The 25,375-nt window shown below is 28.1% G+C and overlaps 2 protein-coding genes across 8 annotated transcripts in view; one reads left to right on the top strand and one right to left on the bottom strand.

Annotated features, from left to right (window-relative positions):
- Positions 1–25,375, bottom strand: part of LOC119603708 — a 74,276-nt gene that overhangs the window by 4,628 nt on the left and 44,273 nt on the right. The window lies entirely within an intron of this gene.
- LOC119603709 (septin-2) overlaps positions 1–25,375 on the top strand; it is a 34,111-nt gene that overhangs the window by 5,613 nt on the left and 3,123 nt on the right. The window contains exons 1-2 of one of the 7 annotated variants that reach the window (XM_037955850.1): positions 1,915–1,932; positions 9,370–9,605. In XM_037955850.1, coding sequence (XP_037811778.1) covers positions 9,440–9,605 — 166 coding nt within the window. In that variant the 5' untranslated portion in view covers positions 1,915–1,932; positions 9,370–9,439. The other 6 variants (XM_037955846.1, XM_037955851.1, XM_037955852.1 and 3 more) reach the window with 6 other exon arrangements.

The raw sequence follows: 25,375 nt of genomic DNA, 5'->3' as shown, positions 1-25,375 counted from the left end.
GGGGATCTTATATAGGGGCAAGGATCAAATAAAGTCCGATATCCGCCATTCTTTACTATATAATTTTTCAATACAAAAAAATAACTTGCCTCCAAATTTGATGACGATTACTAGCTTCTCAACATGTTTATTTCTGTTTAATCTCTTTTTCGAGCAGCCGCTTGTATGAGGGCTATAAGAAATAGTGAACCTACACTAACAAAATTTTATACACTTCGTCCGAAGTACACAGCAAAATATTTGTATCAAATTATCTTCAAAATAGAACCTGTGCGTAGGATAAAGTTATAAGAAAATGTGCTAAGTCCAGCAAAAAATAAAAATTCAGAAAAAGAAAACGTGCTAAGCATCGATTTGTGCCGCATATTTTACCCATAAGAACATAATTTTACATAATTTGGCTTTAGTAGCATACTTTCCAGTTTCTTTTTTCAAAATTTAATCTTAAAAATTTAAATTTTATTTTTAAATTTATTTATTATTTATTATTTATTAACAAAAATAAATTGTTTTTAATTGGACCAGCACTCAGGGGATGACCCCTACTTATGCGAAGCATTGTGTTGGAACTAGGAAAATAGGTTGTGGGAAGGAGAGTGGTAGGGAATACCTCTGCAGGAAGTTTATTCCACATACGAACAGTGCGGCTGAAGAATAAATTTTCCCTTTAGTGTGTTGTGCGGTCCACTGGCCAATCTACCATAAATGGATGTGTTCTTGAAGAAAGACGTGTATTACGCAAGAATATACGGGTATCGGGAACAAGTTCCCTATTTCAAAGGAACACATTCCATTGTAGTATCGATAGACCTGTGAAATACACCCCACGTTGCGACGGTGCTTCAGTGAATCAATAGAGTTGGATACCCTACTGTCACCGATAAGTACCTTCGACCTCTCCTGTACGCGGTCGAGTAGCTCCAAAATAGACTTCGAAGCTCCGGCTTCGAGAGTTGTATTCCATTTTCGTTTGTATATTTAAAAGAAATCCAATGTCATAGTTTTTTATCCGATAAAGCATTAAATTCTTAATCGGGACATAAAACCGATTACCTTGGATATCATGAGACCAAAAGGCTAGTAACGATAATTATTGGATTCTATAAAAAACATAGGACCTTTTAATACAATAGGAAGAAATGTGTCAAACTTTGTCGTTTAAAATTTGTTTTTTTTTTTTTGGACCAAACATGGCTCCATGTTATTTATTGGTTATCTGAACGTAAACGGAATTATATTAAACTCTGAGATGAATCAATTATCAAAATAAATCTAGTAGGATGAAATATGACATTAAATATTGTTGCGATTGCAAATGGGTGAGCTTAGTATATAAGCTAATCTTTCGGGAAAATAATATAAAAAAGTTGGACTTCTTCGATGTTGTTGCGGAATGCGTTATACTAAGGCGATCAGATTTTGGAAATGAAAATAGATGACATAAAAAAGAAAAGAGTAAAACAATTTTTTGAGTTAAAATTTTTTTACATATTTTACAGAAAAAGATTATGACCATTTTTATGCATTTGTTTTGTTAAAATATAAACAAACCAAATTTAAAGATTTTAAGAGAGAAATTTATTAAAGTTAGATGAATTAGATGAATCTTATTAAAGTGAGAAAATTACGTATTTAGTTCCCATGTGAAAACTTCTGAACATTTTCGAGTAATTTTGTTGACAGCCAATTCCAGTTCTCTATGTATTTTGAAAAAATAATCACAATATTCCTTTAATTAAAGATTTTTACGTTAAATGATATATCTTTTTTTTTTTAATCTTGTACATATAACAACTTAAAAATATTATTAAAAGTATCCGAATAACGAATATTTTGCGACAAAATTAACAAATTTTGAAAGACCATACAAAAGGAAAAGGGGGCTATAAGAAGTTGAGTGAACTTTGTATCTACTACTGTTATATATCAGGAGTAAGTATTATAAATTTCATCTGCAACTTCCTGCGACTCTAGTAACTAGAGCATTTTTATGACTTCGTCTATTAAAAATGCTGAACAATTATGGACAGAACTAAATAAAATTTGACAGAAGGATTTTACCCGCCTGTAATACTTGTTTATGTTGATATTTATGTTTATATATGTATAGGGGAGAGTCAATTATGGACCAATTCTCATAAACTTTGATAGTCATATTTAGGTTCCTATAAAACTTGTTTGTGTCGAATTTCATTGCTATTCAGATATTTTTAAGCCAGTAATGAGCGTTAAAGTAATTATCTGAAGGGGGACCTTATATGGTATTTAGGGTCAATTATGGACCGATTGTCAGAAAATTTGGTCAGAGGTTTAGGTTCCTATAAAAATATTTTGTGTCAAATTTCATTGCTTTACTAGTATTTTTAACCCTATTATCAGCATTTAAGAACCTTATACGAGGTCAAATATGATCTGATATCCGCCATACTATAAAATTTCTGGGTGCATAAAACTGTCTTGTGCTAAATTTCATGAAAATTGCTTTATATTTAACGTATTTATGAGTTTTCTGTGGGGTCACTTGTATGGGGGCTAGGCGAAATCTTCAACCGATTTTGCCCTTTGTCAGTACCAAACAAACCTTACCTGTAAGAAATATTTGTGAAAATTTTCAGCTATTTATTTAAAGAAATAAAGAAGTTATCGATTTTGGCCGGAATTTACCACCGTGCAAGGTTAGTACTATGGGATAGTAGGCCGGACACAAATTTTAGCTCTATCGGTCAAGAACTGCTGGAGTCAGAGGGGGTCAAAGTTGGACATTTTGGTCATACAGGGTTTTATTCAAATGAGTGTAACTTTTCACCTATTGGTCCTAGCAAAAATTGTCCAAAAGAGTTCAGAAAGCCATTTCTTCATTCTTTACAAAAACATTTTTTTGAAATTTTTATTTAATTTTTTTTTAATGGGCCCTTTTTATTATACCCTTCACCTTCGTGAGAAGGGTATATATAAGTTTGTCATTCCGTTTGTAATTTCTATAATATAATTTTCCGACCCCATAAAGTATATATATTCTGGATCCTTATAGGTAGCGGAGTTGATTAAGCTATGTCCGTCTGTCTGTCTGTCCGTCTGTGTGTTTGTTAAAATCCGTTTTAAGAGGACCCCAGATATCTGCGAGATCCAAATCTTCAATAATTCTGTTAGACATGCTTTCGAGAAGATCGCTATTTAAAATCAGCAATAAATAACAGAGATATGAGCAAAAATCCGAGACAGCCTCTGAAAATTTCATAAAAAGACAATTTTTTTCATGCTTTGATATAAGCTACAACAACAACACGCTTATTCATTGAGTATTCGTTTCATATGTTTGGATGGCTGTGTGTTTCAATGCCTTGTGTATATTGTTTTTGTTTCTTGGTGCATTCAGTTTCGTATGTTTGGATGGCTGTTGGTTTCATTGCGTTGAGTATTTTGTTTTTGCTTTTTTTATGAGTTTTTCGTTTGCGAGTGGGATATCCATCAAAAAATTATTTTTTTTCACTTAATTTTGCCATATTTTTTCAAAACTGACGTTTTTAGTTGTATTTTTTTACTCAAAAGAAAGATTAGAACATTTCCTTTAAGAGCTTTGTATGATGCAAGGGGCATATGTGAAAAAAAAATATATTTTAACTCAAAAACTTTGCTTTTGGAGTTAAAATATTTTTATATACATATACAGTTAAGTAATTTGCCTATGTAAAATTTTATAAATTTTAAGAAAAAACTTTATCTGAACAATTATTTTTAGCAAAATAAAGCAATTTGTTTGTTGTATTTTTTAAAGAATATCTTATATATTAATTTTCTACATTAAAAAGTAAAATTCTGATATTAATTAACGAGATTTTTGATAAAATGTGAACGTATTGTTAATTTTTAAGGCATTGTTTTATAAAATTTAATATTTTTATTACTCCTATATATTAGAATAACATTTTATAGATATTTTAGTAGTGTAACGACAAAGTTTGGACATTTTTTAACCGATTTATTATCCTATATACCTATAAGAATTTTTCAATATTTGACTTAATATGAAATCTATCGTTTCTTTGATTTAATTTTGAAAATAATAAGTAATTTTGAATTGGATACATGATAAATTAGGAAATCAATGGATTTCGACCTAGAAAAAAATTTTAGTGGGGTATAAATCTATAGATTTTAACAAAAATAATCTGGGTTTTTGGTCATTTTGTATTGATAAGCAAAAACTACACTACGGAAACCCCATCTATTTGGGGAGTACTGAGTGAATTTTATTTAGAATTGTATAATATTGATTCTTATTCAATAAAGCTGTCACTAAGTATCATCCAAAGTATATTAATAAAGTAGCGACATCTCTTGTTGTACAACAACATCTACAACAACCACATGTATTTTGTTTTTGGAATAATTTAAGATTATGTCAAAATAAAATTTCCTTTAACAACAATGTGAACAAAACATAAATAAAAAATATTACTTTTAAGTTAAAAATATTAACGATTTAATTATATTATTATATATTATACAATTTATAATACTTTTAAACTTTAAAACCACTTTTAATTAACTTTTTCAACTTTTCACAAATTTTAACAAATAGCAAAACACAATTTAAAAATGCCGACGTAAACAATGTTAACAATTTTCAAAACAAACTTTGACAACTTGCTTCATTTATCTAGTTTAAAAAAATAGTCAGCTGTTCAAGTGATGCTACTTTATTAATTTACTTTGGTACCATCCTAGCCACTCTAAGTATGGGGATATCACCGTATACCACAATAGAACTATTACATGCTAGAATCTTGATATTTTGAATGCATTATTTTATGAATAAAATGCAGTAGGCGTAGTTGGATTTGGATAGTTATTCTTGATTTGGGTTCTAACTATATATAAGTGTATGTATTAGCTGAAAAATATTGCTTTTGTGGATCTTAGGTGATGAGAACAGCCTCTATTTGTAAATATCTAAATTAAGTATTTTTCCTGTACCACACGATAGTTCACTTTATATTGTTTCCAAGCAACCTAAGGCCTGTTTAGAGGTCTAAATTTTAACATAGTGTTCTTTAAAGTTCGTATATGTACTTTGGAGAAGATAAATGAGGACTTCAATGGTTTTTGCTTGGATACAGTTTGGCAGTTAAAGATTTTGCGATTTTTTAAATAATTCTTTGTGTTATTTCATCAATTTCTATATTTTATATTTTTTAATGATTGATTAAACATCTCATAATTGAATTTCATTGATTTATACTTGTTTTAAAAATCTAAACTAATTTTTTATATTGGAATTGCCTCATTATTTCCCTTTAAACATTTTTAACGCAAATAACTACACAGTTTCACACAATAAGGATATGATTTTTGAAAATTACTGGAATTTTCAATATGCAAAATACTTTATTGACGTGCAAATTCTGACGAAAAATAATAAAATGCAACAACAAATGCACCAAAATTTTTATTTTAATATTTTTTTTCTTGGTTTTTCCATTCTACACAATCTCTATTTTCAATTGGAAACATAAATTTACTTTTTAGCCGTTTTTTTTTTAAATTTTATTTATGAACAAAGAACAAAATTCTCTTAAAAAAAGGTAGGCAAAAAACTTAGTTGATTCACTGTATATCCCACTAAGTAATCACAAAGCACAAAGGCAATGATGGTCTAAGCTTTCTTTTAAGTAAAAAAAACTATAAAAAAACGTCCATTTTGAAAAAATAGAGGAAAATTAAGTGGCAAATATTGAAAAAATTTTATTTTTAAGTTAAAAAATATTTTTTTTGATAGATATCCCACTCGCATCCCATTATGGGACTATAAAGCCCTTTAAAAAAATTGTATAATGCTTTCTTTTAACCAAAAAAAATAAAAGGGCCCATTTTGAAAAAAAAATTAAAAAAATATTAAAAAAAAAAATTAAAAAGAAAAATTTTTGGGAAGAATGAAGAAATAGCTATCTGAACTCCGTTGGACAATTTTTGCTAGGACCAATAGGTGAAAAGTTACACTCATTTGAATAAAACCCTGTATGACCAAAATGTCCAAATTTGACCCCCTCTAAGTCCGGCAGTTCTTAACCGTTACAGCTGAAAATTTGTGTCTGATCTATTATCCAATAGTACTAACTAATAGGTCACTTGACATGAAATTCTACATATACATATGTATAACTAATATAGCATTATATTTATCATACATTTACACTATGAAAAAAGGAAAATAAAATGATTTTGGCCATCATTTGGTTGACAGAGAGGCATTTCCAAATTGCCTAAAAATAGTGCTGGCCAATTGAAATATATATAATATAATATAACCTAGATTATAATCTTTTTCACAAAATATAACCTTTTAAAAATTTTCTGAGATTTTATTTACAAATTTGTAAACGATAAAATTATAAATTTTAGATTTTATTTTAAAAGAAATCATAATTAGTTTTCGCTATCAACCTTTAACGAAAACTTATTGTTGGCTTATAGTAGGGTTAGCCTACAATAAAAATCTTATATTTGTCAATGGTTTAATAAAGGTATTTTAAGCTATTTGACTTTTATGAATAAATAAAATTTGTGTTAATTTACAAAAATAAATATTCATAAAGGTTTTAAAAATTAAGATGACATATAATGGAAATAGATGACAGAAAGAGAACATACATTTTAAAGATGACAGCCAGTTAAAATAGATGATTGTCCTCTAAAAAAGGCATATGGTCAGCTTAGTTATACGTATAATATATGACTTAACTCTTTGCGAAAGTATCAATTGTCAAAAAGAAATGCATGTTTTTAATCAGCAGGACAACCAAAAATATGCTCTAAAAAATAGTTTTATGCGCATAAAAAATGCTCTTATAAACTAAAAATATGCTCTAAAAATATACAAAATATGCACTTAAAATTTCCCATTTTCCAAATGAAAACACCGTTTTTACCATTTTTGTTATCTGAAAGTCCAATCTGTCGATTTAAAAAAATGTTTAACCTCTGTCATATATCCATGTTTCTTCGAGATATGTAAACCTAAAGCTTGGAACAACCATAAACTTACAAAAACTCAATGTTGCCTTTATTCTATGACAAACTTATTTGTCTCAATTTTTTAAACTTTTATTTTACTCCCGTACGGACGGAAATTTTATTTTCAATATTAATATGAAAAGCACTCAAAAATATTTAAAAACTGAGTAATTTTCATACAAATTTTAATAATAAAATGTCCGTCTGAAATACTGAATACGGGGGTTAAAACCGACAGATTGAACTTTCGAATCACATAACGGATTTTATAAATAAAGGTGTCTTCCCTCTTTTATAAGGTTTTTAATATGGCCAAAACAGGATTTTTCAGTTTTTAGGACACGATGTGACAAAGAAATTGGATTCAGATTAAGCGATGCTCAATAATTCAGAAAAGTAAACTTTGGTCTCTGGGTTTCTCTTTCAAATTTTGTCGACCTGTGTAATTTTATAGGAAAGGATTTAGATGCTTAATTCTTTTGCTTTACATTCTATTGATTTACAGCCTGTTTTTCTAAAACAATTTAGTTCTCACACGAACATTTCATTTTATTACGATCAAGTTTAAAATTAGGTTTTTATAAAACATTTGAAAGTTTTCTTTTAAAAATGTCTAAAATGAAATTAGCTTTTTCTATCGTAACAGAACATTATTGCCTACGTATTTCATTTCTGAAATTTTAAATATTTTTTCAATAAGGTGTTTGGTGTTAACCCAAAAAAATAAACAAAAATAAAATAATTTTACAAAAAAAATTTAAATTATAAAAAATGTTTTTTTGAAAACAACATGAAACTTGTATGTCTCAAGAAATTTAAAGGTTTGTATTGCAAATTGTATTCAGGTTCAAGTGGCCACATATTATTTCGTATTTTTGTATAATTTTCGTTGTTTTATGGGCAAACGAAAGGCCTTTGCCTATCGTCTATTTCTGACTTTTCATTCGTTTATAGCGAACGAATTCATTTTCTAAAAACCAAAAATATATGGAAAAATAAAGCTCTTTCGTTGCCACTCACATGAAAATATATTTTTTCGTTACAAAAACGTAAAGCCAATTTCGTTCGCTATTTTTAAGAACGAATACAAATTTTCATTTTAGAAAAACAGGCTGTTAATTTCTAAAATAAAATTTTATATTTGAAAGACAAACAAGTAAAAAATATATAGTCGGGCATGACCGACCTTATTATAACCTACACCAGTGAGTAGGTTAATATTTAAACAATTTGTTGACGGGGGCAAGGGTAAATATGGGCCTATCCTTATAAATGAGGGATTTAGGTTTATATTAAAGTTATTTATGCAGAATTTTATCGTGATACTAGTGAATTATTGACTTTCAAGACCTTTTCTGATGGGGACTTTGTATGGGGGCAAGGATGAAATGAGGCCCGATCATTACGACAATTGTCAGTAACATTTATATTTATACGCAACTAAGTTGTGCCGATTTTTGTAGAGATACTGAAACATTTAATATAATTTTGAGCTCGAGAAGCCAATTCGAGGGGTACGGTAGTAAACCGATTTCAACCATTTTAAACTTGATTAATTCTTGTGTCATCAAAAAATAAAATCCTATCTTTAGTTATTGCCAAGTTATAATAATGGGCCTTAAACTTTTAATTTCTAATAAAATATAATAAAAAATTTAAAAACATTTTCTATTCATTAATTTCCCAAAAAAAAGGTTGAAAGTTTTTATTTAAAAATTTGAAAAAGTTAGGTGTAAAGAACGAAATATGCAATAAAAAATTGCGATTATGAGTAAAATATGCGGAAATATGCTGTAAAATTTAAAATATGCAAAAATATGCTGTAAAGAACAAAATATGCAAAAATATGCTCTTATAAATCGATGCCAAAATTCGTTAAATTGTCTGAAATGGATAAATAGCCAACTCGTGTGTCCATACGACGCGCAGCAAAAAATATGATATTGCATATTTTTGGTTGCCCTGGTAATCAGTAACTCAAATAACTTCTAAATAGTGCGATTTAACAACAAAATACAAGGGTCCATCTGTAAAACTATGAAATAAAATTTTACATAGTTTTATTTTTTTATTAACCTAAACCACATTGGTGAGGGTATTATGCGTTTGTGCTGCTGAATGTAACGTCCAAACATATTGGCTCTTAAAGTATCTGCTCAGAATTGCTTTCTGAGTCTGTCCATCCAGATAACTTGATGAAATTTGGCACACACATCTCTCCCACCCTAGCCCATACAAAATATCCCTCAGAAAATGGATTTACGTCTATAATTCACTTAAAATCGTTACCTCGCGTTAAAATTCAAAACAAATATAATTTATACAAAAATAAATCCATTCACCAAATTTTATTAGGATCAGGACCCACTCCCACATATAAACCCTCTTTCAAGCGTACGAACGCATTGATCACAAACAAAATAAAATGCCAAACCTAATATTCAAATCATTGTCCACCACTTCTTCGAACGGTATCAATGGCAATAACAATTTCTCGAGCAGTTCAATATTGCTACGGAATTTTATTGAAACAAATTCGGACTGCGGTGCTAATGCAGTGGAAAGATGTAAACCGCCATTATATTCAAAGCGTAAGTATTATTTATATTGTATTACATATTACTTTATAACTTGAACGAGACCATATACACATGATACTAGAATACATATAAACTTTATATGTAAAACTGAAAACGCAGTTTTACTTTATATTATAAAGTAAAACTGCGTTTTCATTTTTTTCAATTTTCTGATCTTTTCTTCTTTTTAAAGGACTTTAAAGTTTGAAGGATACAGAAATTATTAAAATATTTACATATATCCATTAGTTTTCAATATGGGTATCAAATGAAAGAAGACAATCTCCGGAAATTAAAACTATTTTTTATTTTTCCTTTGAAAATTTCATTCTTTTTCATTCTTTACCATATACACTGACGAACTAAATTAATGGCACAGAAAGCACATTAAACATTTGTTTGCTTTATTGGTCATATAGAAGAGATTTTTAATAAAGTTTTCCACAAAATTTACTTTTTGTGTGATTTTTGAAATAGTTATTAATTAAGTTTTATAATCCAAATTTGTTTAAAATGAAGATTTTCTTAGCGAAAAAAGATTTTTTTGTTTAATTTCAAGAATTTTGTAGAAATTTATATGGCAACGCTGGCAATAATGTCAATTAATCAATTGTGAAGTTTAATGTAATTACTGTGCCAATAATTTAGTTGAGCTGTGTACATAAATTTTGTTGTATAGCTTTATTACATAAGCCGCAACCAATCAATGTTAGTTAAATACTGAACATTACTTTTTGGACTTGAACAAAACCAAATATGTTTGAAAGCTGAGATCGTATACAGAAAAACTGTGTACTCAGTTTTCCACTTTCTGATCTTTTCTCCTTTTTAAAGGACATCGAAATGTTTTACTTATGACTTTGTCATTTTGTTTGCACATTTTATTTGATTGCGAGTTTAGAATTGTGTTTTATAAAAAAAAATTCGATGTAAAAACCATTATTTGACGCGCAAGCAGTGGTTTAGTAAGAGAACATTTGACTAACCTTGTAAGTGTGCGCAGTAAATACTTGTCTACAATGACATCACCATATTAAAATAATGAGCTAAAATATCAATGAGTAAGTAGTGAAAAGCTACTACACCATTTCCAATTGAATTTCAGTAATTTCTAATTATATTTCAGAAATTTCTAATTATATTTCAGAACTTTCAAATTCTCTTTCAGAACTTTCCATTTGTATTTCAGAATTTTCCATTTCTATTTCAGAAATTTTTAATGGAATTTTCATGTAAAATTTCTGAAATTGAAATGAAAAATTCTGAAATACGAATGGAAATTTCTGAAATACAATTGTAAATTGTGTAGTGAAAAACATAGTATACAGCAAAAAGCTTGCATTTCTGAGAATATTTATTTCTACTTGGGCGTGTTACTTCGCCTTCATTAAATTTCGAAATAAAAAGTAACCTACAGTTCCTCCAGAAAAACAGAAAAATTTTATGAATGTGGGGGACGTAAAACATGGATGTTTGGTATAACTTCTTATATCTTTACGATTGCCAAATTCATATAAGCTTTAAAAAAAGTCCTACCTCTTTCCAGTATGAAACTATAAGAATCTGTCTGTGGGATATAGTGGGATTTTATTCCAACTGGCAATTCTTTGCGATTTTCGGTAAAACTGACTTTTTGTATGTTCTTTAAATATTCCAAAATTTAGCAAATATCGTTAAATATTGGAGAATAAAAATTAGAAAATTAGATCCCAACCATCTTAAAATCAATAAATTTACATTATTTTTTGCAAAATGTATCTTATTATGGATTAATTTAAATTAAAATTTAAAAACTAAAAATTTTTAAATTTTGGTTTTTTTGGCTGTTCTCGGATGGGTACAGCGGGACAATATGGGTACAAATACAAATAAATAAAAAAAATTATAACCAATTTTAATTATTTTTTTAATATTTTGGTACTTCCCTACATGCATCAAATCGAATCAATTAGTATTGAGAATTTTTCCATTTGATTAGTTATGAAATGTATTGAAATTCCTGTGAATTACCGTATTCAGTGCACTTTTTCGACACTTTATTGATATTTGTACTGAAATAAAATAATTCGAATTCATCAACTGGGATGTATTCTTCACTAACACTACAGTTATGCAATGTCCATTCACCAAAAATGTTGTCTGGTAGATCCTAATTAACTGTATTTATCAATTCCCTTTTCATCAATTTCTTGGCAATATTTGGAAATAATGAAAAAATCACAAGGTGAACTGATTTTATTATAAAGATAATCAGTAGCACCTACAAGCCTTCTAAATTTTTCACCAAAAAAGATATAAACATCCTTAAAAGATAATTTAGATATGTATATGAACAAGTAAGAGTGCTATATTCGGCTGTGCGAATCTTATATACCCTTCACCATAGTTTATTTAAAAAGTATAAATTTTATAAAATTTAAATTTATTTCATTTTCCCGACTATATCATTATTATAGCAATAGCTAAACAAAATAAACAACAACACGCAAAAAACAAAATACACAAGGCAGTAAAACCAACAGACATCCAAACATACGAAACTGAATACACCAAGAAACAAAAACAAAATACACATGGCAATGAAACACACAGCCATTCAAATATACGAAACGAAATAATCAAAAAACAAAATACACAACGCAATGAATAAGCAGTGTTGTTGTTGCTTATTTTTTATGAAATTTTCAGAGGTTGTCTCGGATATACTTTATAGGGTCGGAAAATTATATTTTGGAAATTACAAACGGAATGACAAACTTATATATACCCTTCTCATGAAGGTGAAGGGTATAAAAATAGGCATGGGTGGTCCCATTGTACCCAACCAAGCTACTACACCAATATTTAAGCTTATAAAAATAAACTTAAAAAGATATTTTTTTTATCATTTTTTAATAAAATCCTAATGGGCTGATTTGTTTACGTTAGTTTTCAGTAAAATTCTTATTCATTCAAATATATGAAATGAAAGATGCGAAAAATAGAAAAATTTAAAAACTCTGTTGACAAAAAAATTATTTAAAATTTACCGTTATGTATTTATGACTTTATAATTCGGTAAATGTACCGATTCTAAAGTAATATTCCAAAAATCAAATTTTACTAAAAACTCAGTAATATGGATAATCTAGCAATATAAAACTGGTTGTTTTTTACCCAAGCGAATACAGTGGGAACGAATGAGTTAATTTAATTAGTAACTCAAATTTCGTCACCTGAAATGCACTTTTAAAATTTTATAGGAGAGACAATAATAACATAATTTAAATGAAAACTATTATTGTACTAAAAACGAAATTTTCTTACAAGTATTATATTCCAACACGTTTGAATATAACTGTGCCGCCAGACAATGTCTATTATGTTGCTTTTTAAGACTTTCTGCTTGTGGAAATCACTAATTTGATGTTAGGCCCTTTCGAATTTCATGTCAAAAAATTCGGTATAGAGTTCTAAAAATTTGCGACAACATGTATTTTGATCAAGAAGTCAATATCAAACTTTTTGGTTGTTACGCCTTTTTGCATTTCAGGTGACTATTTATAAATTTGAAATATATGTATCCAGAGGTTCAAAATTTTTGTCCCGGCGTTAATATTTGGTGAGCTGGATCAAAGGATAAAAAGGTCCTTTTTTTTGGGTTTTTATGATTTTTTTCATATTTCTTCCAAAGGAAAGATATGAAATATTGGTATCATTAGAAAGGTCCTTGAGTGACGCTTTAAATTTCATATCAGAAATTTTTCGTAACAACCAAAATAGACGAAATTTTATAATTTTTCGGGAAATTTTCAGATTTTAATATATATAATTCGTTAAAATTAATACATAATAATCCACAATAAAATCTACGGAAACGGTTTTTTCCGTTTTTCAAAAAGTTTATATGAATTTATAGACCCCTATGTACGCTACCAAAATATTGCAACACAATGTAAACAACAAAATAAACATCGTTATTAACAAAGCAAGCAAACAAAAAGTTGATGCTTAGGATAAATTGTGTTCATATTTTGGTTAAACTGAAAAATTTTATCTAAAATAGAATGAAACATAAAGTACTTTATAACACGTTTTATATAACAATGAAAAGCTAATAAACTGCGTATACGGATGTACATTACCTAAAGTGCTCCAAAAAAACTAAGTTGCGAATTTTACCCGTCCCCTCTCTAGAATTGTTCTATGGGTTGTAAAACTATGTCATAAAAAAAATTAGGCTGATATGATAACGTTAACAGGTGCCACAACGGTTTGCACTTTATTGTGAAGGAATCGCAATGTACACATAATAAGCATTTCGGAAAGATATAAAACACAAATCGTCGCCCGGTTGTTTAAGTGCTCTATACGCCATTTTGACAATTTTGAGTTAAGGACGCTTCTATAGGTTTTCGACCCCAAATTTTTCAAATCTGCAATCCGTCAAAACAGAACTTTTTTGTGTCATTTTGCTCTATACGCCAATTAATGGCATATAGAGCAAAATTTCAATACAAAATCTTGAAATTGATTTGTGCTGAAAATTTTGCTCAATATGAAAATTGTTTAATACTAATATTTTTCAATATATTCTTCTGTTATAAGTAATTATTTGGTAATTATTTATGTATAGAATACTGTTGTATTTTACAAATAAAACTAAATAAATATATATCGTTCATATACTACAAGATCAGCATAATCGAAAAAAGTCTTAAGGGTTATTACTTTTTTGGACGGCAAAATACCACAGCACTACCTTATAGCCAATACTGAACTGTTCTGATAATAAAAGGCAATTTTTGTCAGACCATTTACAGGTCAAAAGTATTATTCAAAAATTTTCTGAGCCTGGTCATTTACAAATCCAAAAAGTCGATTGCGTCGACAGTGCTTTAGACAAATATCTGAAACGTTTAGAAATTGATAGTATTTTGTCACTCGTTAATTATTTGAAAAATTTTAAAACAAATAAGATTAAACTTAAGATTGTAGAAATGCAATTTTCAGATTTTATGAATTTTTCTAAGATATCTAACCAATTACATTTCTCGGTTCTTCCATTTAAGAAAATAAAACTTCTTCAATATAACCAAAATAATTTATTTACAATAAAATTTAAAAGCTCAATTTTGCAGCCTACTTTCCAAACAGCAAATATAATAAAAAAACGTTCCCGAAATCAATTACCAACACCGTTAAATATTTTTGAGTTTATTCTACAACATTATAAATAGTTTTGTAAATAAATAAATAGTTTTGTAAATGAATAAATTTTTTTTTGTTAAAATTTTTAGGTGTATTTTATTGCTTTTCTAATGCTCTACGTGTAAATATTTGCAAGAAAATGTGCATTGTTTTTACCGTTAAAAAATATACCGTTGTAGATGAGATCGGGAGATAAAAAATTTCCCTCAGAATCTTCATTTCAAAACAAACATATGGTAAAAAAAATCACAAAATGAGAAAAATTATGTTAAACTTCAACATCGATTTACTCGAAATGCATTTTTGGCATATAGTGCACTTAAATCCCCGGGCGACGAAATATTGGTTGAAAAATTTTAAAGTTATTGCAAATTCCCCAGACCATTAACGTGTCTCACAGCACATGAAATCGAAATGTGTCTTACGATAACGCAAACTTGTTCTCAGCTATGCACAGAAACATTTGGCACTTTTAGAACGACATTAATCAAATCTTTGTGATATTGAGTTCTAATTTTAGTTAAAGTTAGCACATAATTGGCCAAACGCTCCACATAATAATCAGCGCTATAAGACTGCTGCCACGCCCATTTTTTACAAGTATATATTGAATAAAAATTTAATTTTTGGTCGCATATATCTCAAAACTTTTGCCATCGGTTTTGAATTTTTATATATTTTTAGAAAGACAATTTTATACAGATTATGATTTATTTATAAGAAAGTAATTGTTTTTTAACAGCAGTGGCCTAATACATGGTGCCAAGGCCAAAATTTATGTATACCCCTAATGTGAGTTTACACTTAATATTACAAAAACATATTAAATTCTATAGGACACTCTAATTTTTTTAATATTTCGAGTAATTATAAATATATTTTAAGTAAGAAAATGTTTTTTACCCCCTTATTCACAAACAAAATTTTTATTTTATAAAAGGTTTATAAAACAAAATTTCCATACAAAATCTAATTTATAAACCGTTTGTTTGTGAACACAGAAAAAAATAATTCATATTTGGAATGAATTTTGAAATAAATTGAATGAATCGAACATGACTTTTTTTTTCCCAAACCACTTTCATTCAGAATATTAAAAGTTCATAAAATGTATGAATTTGTACATGAAAGATTTTTTGTTTTTTTGTTCATTTTCTTTGATTTTCATCAAAAATGCAATAAATAAATAACTTCCATTTTTTAGAAAATAATCACATATTAGCGTATTTTTATGATAAATAAATAAAAATGCTGGAAAACAAAATATGAAATAAAAAAAACAGCATATAGCTAAACATCCATTCTTCAGAAAATGCTGCATGTTACGCGCATATTTCATTGTTTTTAATCTAAAAATCATAAAGAAATAAAAAATTTTCTAAAGAAAATTTCAAACATTTTTTAACAAACAGAAAAATATAAAGAAAATTTTTAATATTTTAAGTCAAGGCTTCTAGATTATGTTTAAAAATATAAAAATTAAAAAATTCATACAATTTAGGAACTTATTCTTAAATATTATTAACTTTAGTCAATGAAAGCAGTTCATAATATTTATGCTGAAACTTTTTTCTGTGAATAAGGGGGTATATATCTCAAAAATAAGTACATTTTTTGTCACACTTCGAATTTATGTGCTGGGAACTTGCAATAACTTTAAAAATTTTCAACCATTTTTTGTGTTTTACATCTTTCTGAAATGCTTATTCTGTGCACATTGCGATTCCTTTACAATAAGGTGCAAAGTTTTTCATTAAGTGGTGAGCAAAAACTGTAAAAAATCGATTTTGTTCCCCTGTAAATTGACTTGGAAAATTCAGAGCCGTTGCGGCACTTGGTAACGTTATCCTGTCAGCCTCATTATTTGAATGACACTGTTATACAACCCATAGAACAATATAACATAATATATAATATAATTTATTTTTCCTTCATACAAGCTTGGAGCACTCTAATGTACATTAGGGTTATAACTTTTTTTGCCAAAATACCATAGCACTGCCTTAAAGCTAATACTGTCCTAATAATATAAAGCTATTTTTAAAGTCAATTCGGTCAAAAAACTTCCCGCACCGAAAGCAATTTCTAAAATGCTTTCCTTTGTTATTTTGTTAAAATTTTCAAACAAGGATTTAAAGAACAATGTTCTCTTTACAAAAATGTTGACAAAAATATAGAAAAAGTAAAATTTATACAAAACTTCATCGCCTTTGGTGCGGGAACTTTTTTCACGATCGCGAAAAAAATAACATCATATTCCTTAACATCTGTTCACGCCCTACAATCTCTTGCTATGGTATTTTTGATATTTGCAAAAATTGCAAAAAAGTCATAACAAAAAAGATAAATATAGCTAGCACAATAACGCGAGAAAATAGGATTAAATATATTTAAATAAAATACAAAACATATCGAATTTCGAAATTTAGGATTAAATATATTTAAATAAAATACAAAACATATCAAATTTCGAAAAGGAAAAAAAAATATTGACTCCAGGACAAAAATTTTGAGAACATAGTAAGGCCCTTTCAAAGAGAATAGGAAAATTGTCGACAACTATAAATTTTTAATCACATTTTCTTTTTTAAGGATATCTGGGTGGTACCGTTATCCTTGGGCCGATTTTGCACATCTCCTTCTATTTTTGTCACATTTAGGGAGCACTGTGTGCCGGTAACGGTAATTTGCTATTTTTATATTAACATTTTTGCATAAATACATACATACATACGTACATACATATATACATTCATACATACTTACATACATACATACATACATACATACATACATACATACATACATACATACATACATACATACATACATACATACATACATACATACATACATACATACATACATACATACATACATACATACATACATACATACATACATACATACATACATACATACATACATACATACATACATACATACAAACAAACATACAAACATACACACAAGATTCTCTATTCACTCTTACTTGTTTATTTTTAGAAAATGTTTCCCATATACCAACAGCTAGTTAGACATATAAAACTTGTTAAACAGACGAATATGAATTAAATAAAATGAAAAACATAAGTATTAAACAATTTTCTCTTTTTAATGCGACACAATGAGCACACATTGTTAATTCCATAATCACTAAAAATACATACCTTTTAATAAGTATAATTTTTGCAATATTTATAGAACGGAAGTTGAAAGCGAAGACTTTCTAAAATATATAAGACCAAGTTTCTATGATTAATACTCTAGAAAATTCAAAAAGTAATATGTAAGGTATAAACTCTCCTAATTGAATGGGAGTTTATACATTGTGTACTTTTAATTTCACATGTTCCCTCCCACATTATTGAAATTTTCTAAAATACCATTTGAAGAATGAAAAAATGAAAATTACAATCCCGGGATATTGGGATTACATAAATTTAATTATTTTATATACATTTGTAGCCCAGGAAAACAAGGGTTTTCCTGCGGAATTTTAGATAGCTAAATAAAAACTGGCACATAGCTTCTCCTTAGCATAATTAGTAAGGGATTAAAAGTCACCGAAAATATCGTGTGCGCTAAGCGAGATATTGGGGGTCAAAGGTTAAAAAAATCACTTTTTAGCGAATATCTCGCTTATTATGCATTATGCGTTTTATTGTTATTATATTTTTTATAGAGAACTGAATTTCCTACATTTTGGTTGATGAATATTTTCGCATAACATCGAAAATGTTTTCGAGCTATAGTGCATAATTTTTTCATTGCAATGACATTTTCCAATCTTAAAAATACATATTTGATTTCAGTTATATCCCTTATCACAGACAGCATCACCCTCTGGTCCAATGTGCAATGTCCGTCTGTCCGAATTAAAAAAATTAGTCGACATAATCTACAAAGTCAGGCAAATACTTCCACTAAATTTCATTGAAATCAGAATACGACCTAAACTAGCTCTAATATAGACAACCGACTTTAATTTGTTTCCAATGTAAATATGACCTGTGATACTATCTGAAATTATGGATAGAGCGAATTTGAGATAAAACGTGTAACAATGTATAAGCATAGAATAACTGCTTATGAATAACGAAAAAATGTTGACTAATTTGTTATTAATACAATCTATATTAAGATTTGAAAATATTAGTGCAATGGAAAAATATTGCACTATAGCTCGAAAACAACTAATGATTCGCAAAAATATTCTTCAACCAAAAGGAAATTAAGTTCTCTATAGAAATTATAATAACATTAAAATGCTTCCAATGCATATTAAGAAATATATTCGACAAAAACTAATTTTTGAAACCTTTGACCTAGGACAAGATATTTTCGGTGATTTTTTATTCCTTACTAATTATGCTAAGGGGAAGCTATTTGCCAATTTTCATTCAGCTATCTGAAATTCCCCAGATTGCTAATTTTTGTTGCCTAATTTTAAATTTTTCGATTTTTCGCACCTTTCATTGCAATTTGATGACAAACTTTTTCATTTTGATTTTGATGGATTAGAATTTTCCTGAAAACTAAAGTAAACAGATTAAGGCCCAAATAGACTACGCAAGCGGCTTATCAAACATACTTTTTTCATTCGCACACACACTACACAAACATTGCACGTGCAAACACCGATTTTTTCACATTTTTGTGGACTTGCAAAGATTTTTCTTAGAAATAGAATAGGATTTTGTTAAAAAATTATTAAAAATTTCTTTTTAAGTTTATTTTTATAAGCTCAATATTTAAGCTGTACTTGCTTGGGTACAATGGGACTACCCATGCCTATTTTTTCATATATCTAAATTATCTTTAAAGGATGTTTATGTCCTTTTTGGTAAAGAATTAAGAAAAAAAAATAAAATCAGTTCACATTTAGATTTTTTCATTACTTTTCCAAATATTGCCAAGAAATTGATGAAAAAGGAATTGATAAATACTGTTAGTTACTGGAGGATCTACCAGACAACATTTTTGGCGAATGGAAATTGTATAACACTAGTGCCAGTGAAGAATACAACCCATTTGATGAATTTAAATTAATTAATTTTAGCACAAATATCAATAAATTGTCGGAAAAGTCCACTGAATACGGTAATTCACAGGAATTTCAATACATTTCATACTTAATCAAATGGAAAAATTCTCAATTCTAATTGTTCGATTTTTTATGTAGAAATTTACCAAAATATTAAAAAAAATATTCAAATTGGTTTTAAAATTGTTTTTATTTATTTGTATTTGTACCCATATTGTCCCGCTGTACCCATCCATTTCCAAAATTTAAAAATTTGTTGTTTTTAAATTTTATTTTAAACTAATCCATAATAAGATACATTTTGCAACAAATAATTTAAGTTAATTGATCTTAAGATGGCTGGGATCTAATGGGTTAAGAATATAAAAAAAGTTAGAACATAACTTTGATTTTAATTTCAAACATAATATTGTATTGTCATTAGCTGTACTCACGACACCCAAATTTCAGCAAATTCGGGCTATGCGAATTAGTTTTTATTTATTTATTTTTATTTAATTCAGTGAATACAAGCCTATAAGGCCTAATACAAAGAATAATAAGAAGTTGGACTATGACATTGTTTTACAACAATAACATTTCCTTCTCTTCACAGACGAGTTCTGTGTAAATTCAACACACTTGTGAGAACTCAATTCTCTCACAATACTTCAAAACTTTTTCGCGAAAATACCGGGATAATAGGACTTGAACGACGTTTTTTCACAAACACATAACTATTTTTTAATTTTTTACACAATTTTATCGCATTTAAAAATCCGAAATATTTTTATTTTTCACAAACTAAAAAAATATTTTTTTAATTTTTTTGACAATTAATTTTTGTGTGTTGAAATTATAATTGACAAAACAAAGTTGTATATTTTGGTATTGAAAATGAAAAAATTATTTAAAATAAACTTATTTTTTTTTTGCAAAAAAAGAGATTTTAAGTCCGAAAAATATATTTATTAAATGTTTACTGATTAGATGTGGACAAAATAAATTAAAAAATCTGCGAATGTAGAAATTTAAATGTTATTTATTTTTCCTAAAATTTTTATGTACGATTTTATGCAAGTATGTATGTTTGGAAAGTGTGGTGAAAGTGGTTGGAGCTCCAATACTAATACAAAAATTCTACCAATACATACTTAGAGTTAGGTACCGAATGACAACTCCTTTACGTACCAACTGACAAGCCCCAATTTCTTTATATTCTTTGTATTAGGCCAAGTATGTATTGGTAGATTTTTTTTATTAGTATTGGAGCTCCAAACACTTTCACCACACTTTCCAAACATACATACTTGCATAAAATCGTACATAAAAATTTCAGGAAAAATAAATAACATTTAAATTTCTACATTCGCAGATTTTTTAATTTATTTTGCCCACATCTAATCAGTAAAAATTTAATAAATATATTTTTCGAACTTAAAATCTCTTTTTTTTTTTTTTGCAAAAAAAATAAGTTTATTTTAAATAATTTTTTCATTTTCAATACCAAAATATACAACTTTGTTTTGTCAATTTTAATTTCAACACACAAAAATTAATTGTCAAAAAAATTAAAAAAATATTTTTTTAGTTAGTGAAAAATAAAAATATTTCGGATTGTTAAATGCGATAAAATTGTGTAAAAAATTAAAAAATAGTTATGTGTTTGTGAAAAAACGTCGTTCAAGTCCTATTATCCCGGTATTTTCGCGAAAAAGTTTTGAAGTATTGTGAGAGAATTGATTTCTCACAAGTGTGTTGAATTTACACAGAACTCGTCTGTGAAGAGAAGGAAATGTTATTGTTGTAAAACAATGTAATAGTCCAACTTCTTATTATTCTTTGGCCTAATACATCAAGTAAAAATATGACTAAGTAATAAGAATTTATAATTCATAATAAAGAAGTATAATTCATAATAAATAGTTTTTAAACAATTTTCCCCAATTTTGGCAATTCCATACCATCGTATGTATGCTTTCAGATTGATATAGATTTTGTAAATAGGAGAACTTGAAAAATAACTTTGTCCCATTCAGATAATACTATATTTGAAAAATATTTATATAATAATATTTATATAATATTTATATAATAGTTCAAATTCAAAGGAATTAAAAAACTTTGATAATTGCTCTTATACAAAACATATTCATGTCGAATTCTAACTTGATAGCTTTATTAGTTAATGAAATATGAGCATTTAGAGATTTTCGGAAGTGGAACTTATATGGGAGCTATGACCAATTATGAAACGATTCGGAAAAAATTTCGTAGAGTCATTTGTATATACACAAAACATATTCATGTCGAATTTTATCTCGGTAGCTTTATTTATCAATGACAAGTGCGAGTTTGAGTGATTTTGGAAGTGGGTCTTATATGGGAGTTAAGACCAATTGTGGACCGATACAAATCTAGATTGGTAGTATGATGTGAAAATTAATACTGAATTGATACTGATATTTTTTATGAAGTTATTAACGATAAATCCATTTGTTAAAAACGACTTAAGAATTACGAAAAATCTTAATTTTTTTCGAGGCAGTCTGAAAGTTTTACTCATAACTGCTTAGGACAACAATGAATATTTTTGATGAGAGAACGGAGAAATCGACTCAGAATTTGATAAGGACCCGGAATATATATGTATACTTTGTTAGGTCTCAGATCAATATTTCTTGGTGTTACACATTGTATTCTCTCTATCATAACTATAAAAATAAAATAAGATCGTAATTTTCAAACTAATGAAAATTATGGCTCAAAACATAAAATAAAAAAATGTTTTGAAACAAATAAGGGATCGAAATTTCGGGATTGGCATCCCTAAGTTTTATGATCTTAAAACACTTTTTAGAGTAAATTTTTGGTTTTCCTGGTGATAACCTTCTAATATTATGTTAATATTCCTATTAAAATAAATTGTTGGCATGATGCGATAATATAGATCTCTGAGAAAGCTCGATATAAATCGAGCGACCTCTACAAAAACCATACTGGCGGTTGCTAAAACCTTTTTACGCACGTGTTCGAAAGAATATACCCTTTCGAGCTCGGGCAATGGTTAATCGCTTTCCGGCAAGCAATAATTACTTGCAATTAACTCAGGTAAAAGTTTAGCCTTATCGATTAATGTTTGATCATCCCTGAAAAGCGTCGGAACTAAAGAACTAAAACCTTTACACTTTTTACGAACAACCAAAAGGTTTTGTTGCCTCTAGAAGCAATAAGAACCTTAGCACGAAGGCGCTGCTTTTCGCGTCTAAGCACTCTGGCACATGAAGACCTCGCGTTTTGGTTATTGCGCCAAGTTCTAAAAGCTTCCTCTCTAGATCTGATTGCACTTTTACACTTCTGATTAAACAAAGACTTGAATGTTTTCATTCCTAATTATATTTTCAACCACTTTGCGTCATAGCATTGATATCGTTTAGGAAACAAAGTTCCCAATTGAATTGCCGAAAGAATTTACTTTAACGCTCATTACTGGCTTATAAATGCGAGAACAGCGATGAAATTCGACACTGATAAGTTCCATAGGAAATCTCTCTACCAATTTTTATGAGGATCAGTCCATAATTACCCAACCCCATATAAATTTCCCCTCAAAAAATGACTACAACGCTAATTACTGGCTAGAAATTATACATAAATAAGATTTGTATAAATAAAAATCGTTCTACAAGATTTAAGGATGATGGGTTCATAATTAATCTTACCCCCCATCAGTTATGCCAGGAGATTTTTTCCAGAAATCCCTACGCTTATGAGAAAAAATCCCTTTTTTCCCTACACTCACTTTTTATTTTCCCTACATTTTCCCTACACTACTTTTTCCATTTTTTTTCAAAGTTTATCTTAAAAAAATACATAAAAAACTTAAATATTAGCTCCGTTTTATTATATACATATATATGTATATATGTATTTTTTTAATTTTTAGGAATGAAATTTGTAGAATTTAAATTTTAAATTTTTTTTCTTTCAATTTACATCATACAAATCTTCCAACCCTGACTCTTCAGTTAAGATTAAAAAAAAACAAGACAATTGAAAGATTTATGGCAGTATCACGATTCGATGTTAAAACTTTATTTTATGTACCTCCAACAAAAAAAATTTCATAAAATAATTATTTTGAATAAGGTTTACTTTTGCGTTTACTTTTTGCGGTTTACTTTTATAAATTTTCAGAACATTAAATTCATTCTTTCAATCCTGAGTTACTGCATTAAGCCCCCGACTACTCTATCTATAAGGAGTCAGAATATATCGCCCTACAGGATTGGCATAATCCAAAAAGTCGTTTCAAGAAAAATGGATATGAATATTTAATGACATTTAACAATTTTTTTAATAACTTTTAAACAAATCAAGGGATTTTAAAAATCCAGATTCAGATAGTTGAGATTAATATGTTTCTCATCTAAATTGAAATTAAATTTTTAGTTGTCTAATATTACCGAAAACGTGGGTTTTAGTTTTTACGTTTACAAAAAATCGATTTCACATCGAAAATAATAGACATATTTGAAATTTGATAAATCTATATAAAAGATTTTAGTATGTTTTGTAAACCTCAGTTCAAGAAACCCGAATTTTGGATTATGCCAGTCTTGTAGCGATATGTAGGTACATATATTGTAGAAATTACAAGCGGAATTTTTACTAACGATACACTTAAAACTGATTTCATTTTTAATTTTAACGTTTAGTACATGAAAGAGTATATTTTTAGTTGTTAAAAACTATGAAATTGAAAAATCCCTACAATTTTACAATAGTAAGAAAAATTTCCCTTTTTCCCTACACGTGAAATTTTTGAAAAAATTCCCTACAAAAAGGGAAAAATCCCTACACTTGGCATCACTGCCCCCATATAAGGTCCCCTTATACGGGGGGTAACGCTCAGTACTGGCTGAAAAATACGAATACCGCAATGCAATTCGACAACTTATTTTAAACTAAAATCTCTATACCATATTTTATGTGGATCGGTTCATAATTAACTCTAACCCCGTATAAGGTCCCTTTAAGAAAATGACTTTAATGTTCGTTACTGGCTTAAAAATACAAGTAGATCTATGAAATTTGAAATAAATAAGGAACTGAAATCTTCCTACTGACTTTTATGAGAACTGATCCATATGTATAAATAATCCTACTCCCTATAAAAATTAATATTTTTAATTCGAAAGAGCACTGTCCCCCATTAATGGACCTCTTTTAAATATTACCCTGATGTTCTCATTAAACCGATATACATATAATAATAAAATATTCAAAATATCAAAGTTTATTTATATGGCAGTGGGTATATAAGATTCGGCATAGCCGAATATAACACTCTTACTTGTTTAACATTAAAATGATTCTAATAAATCTTGAAGTGATTTAATTAGACGCATCAGATTCAGATTCGATCCTTTAAAAATGTATTATTTGGCCTCAAGGCTTTGTTTTATACAATTAAATCAATTTCGAATTTTTGTGCTACTTGGCATTTTATGTATATGAGAATATTTACTTATGTTTTTAATCGATAAAAATTCAGTTTTAGCTC

This window comes from Lucilia sericata, unplaced genomic scaffold, assembly GCF_015586225.1.
Source record: "Lucilia sericata isolate MDLA Ls3-8-SP2 unplaced genomic scaffold, ASM1558622v1 Contig000328F_arrow, whole genome shotgun sequence".
In the NCBI taxonomy this organism is placed as follows: Eukaryota; Metazoa; Arthropoda; class Insecta; order Diptera; family Calliphoridae; genus Lucilia; species Lucilia sericata.
The sequence above is the reverse complement of the archived record's forward strand: the minus strand, read 5'-3'. Positions and strand labels throughout refer to the sequence as shown.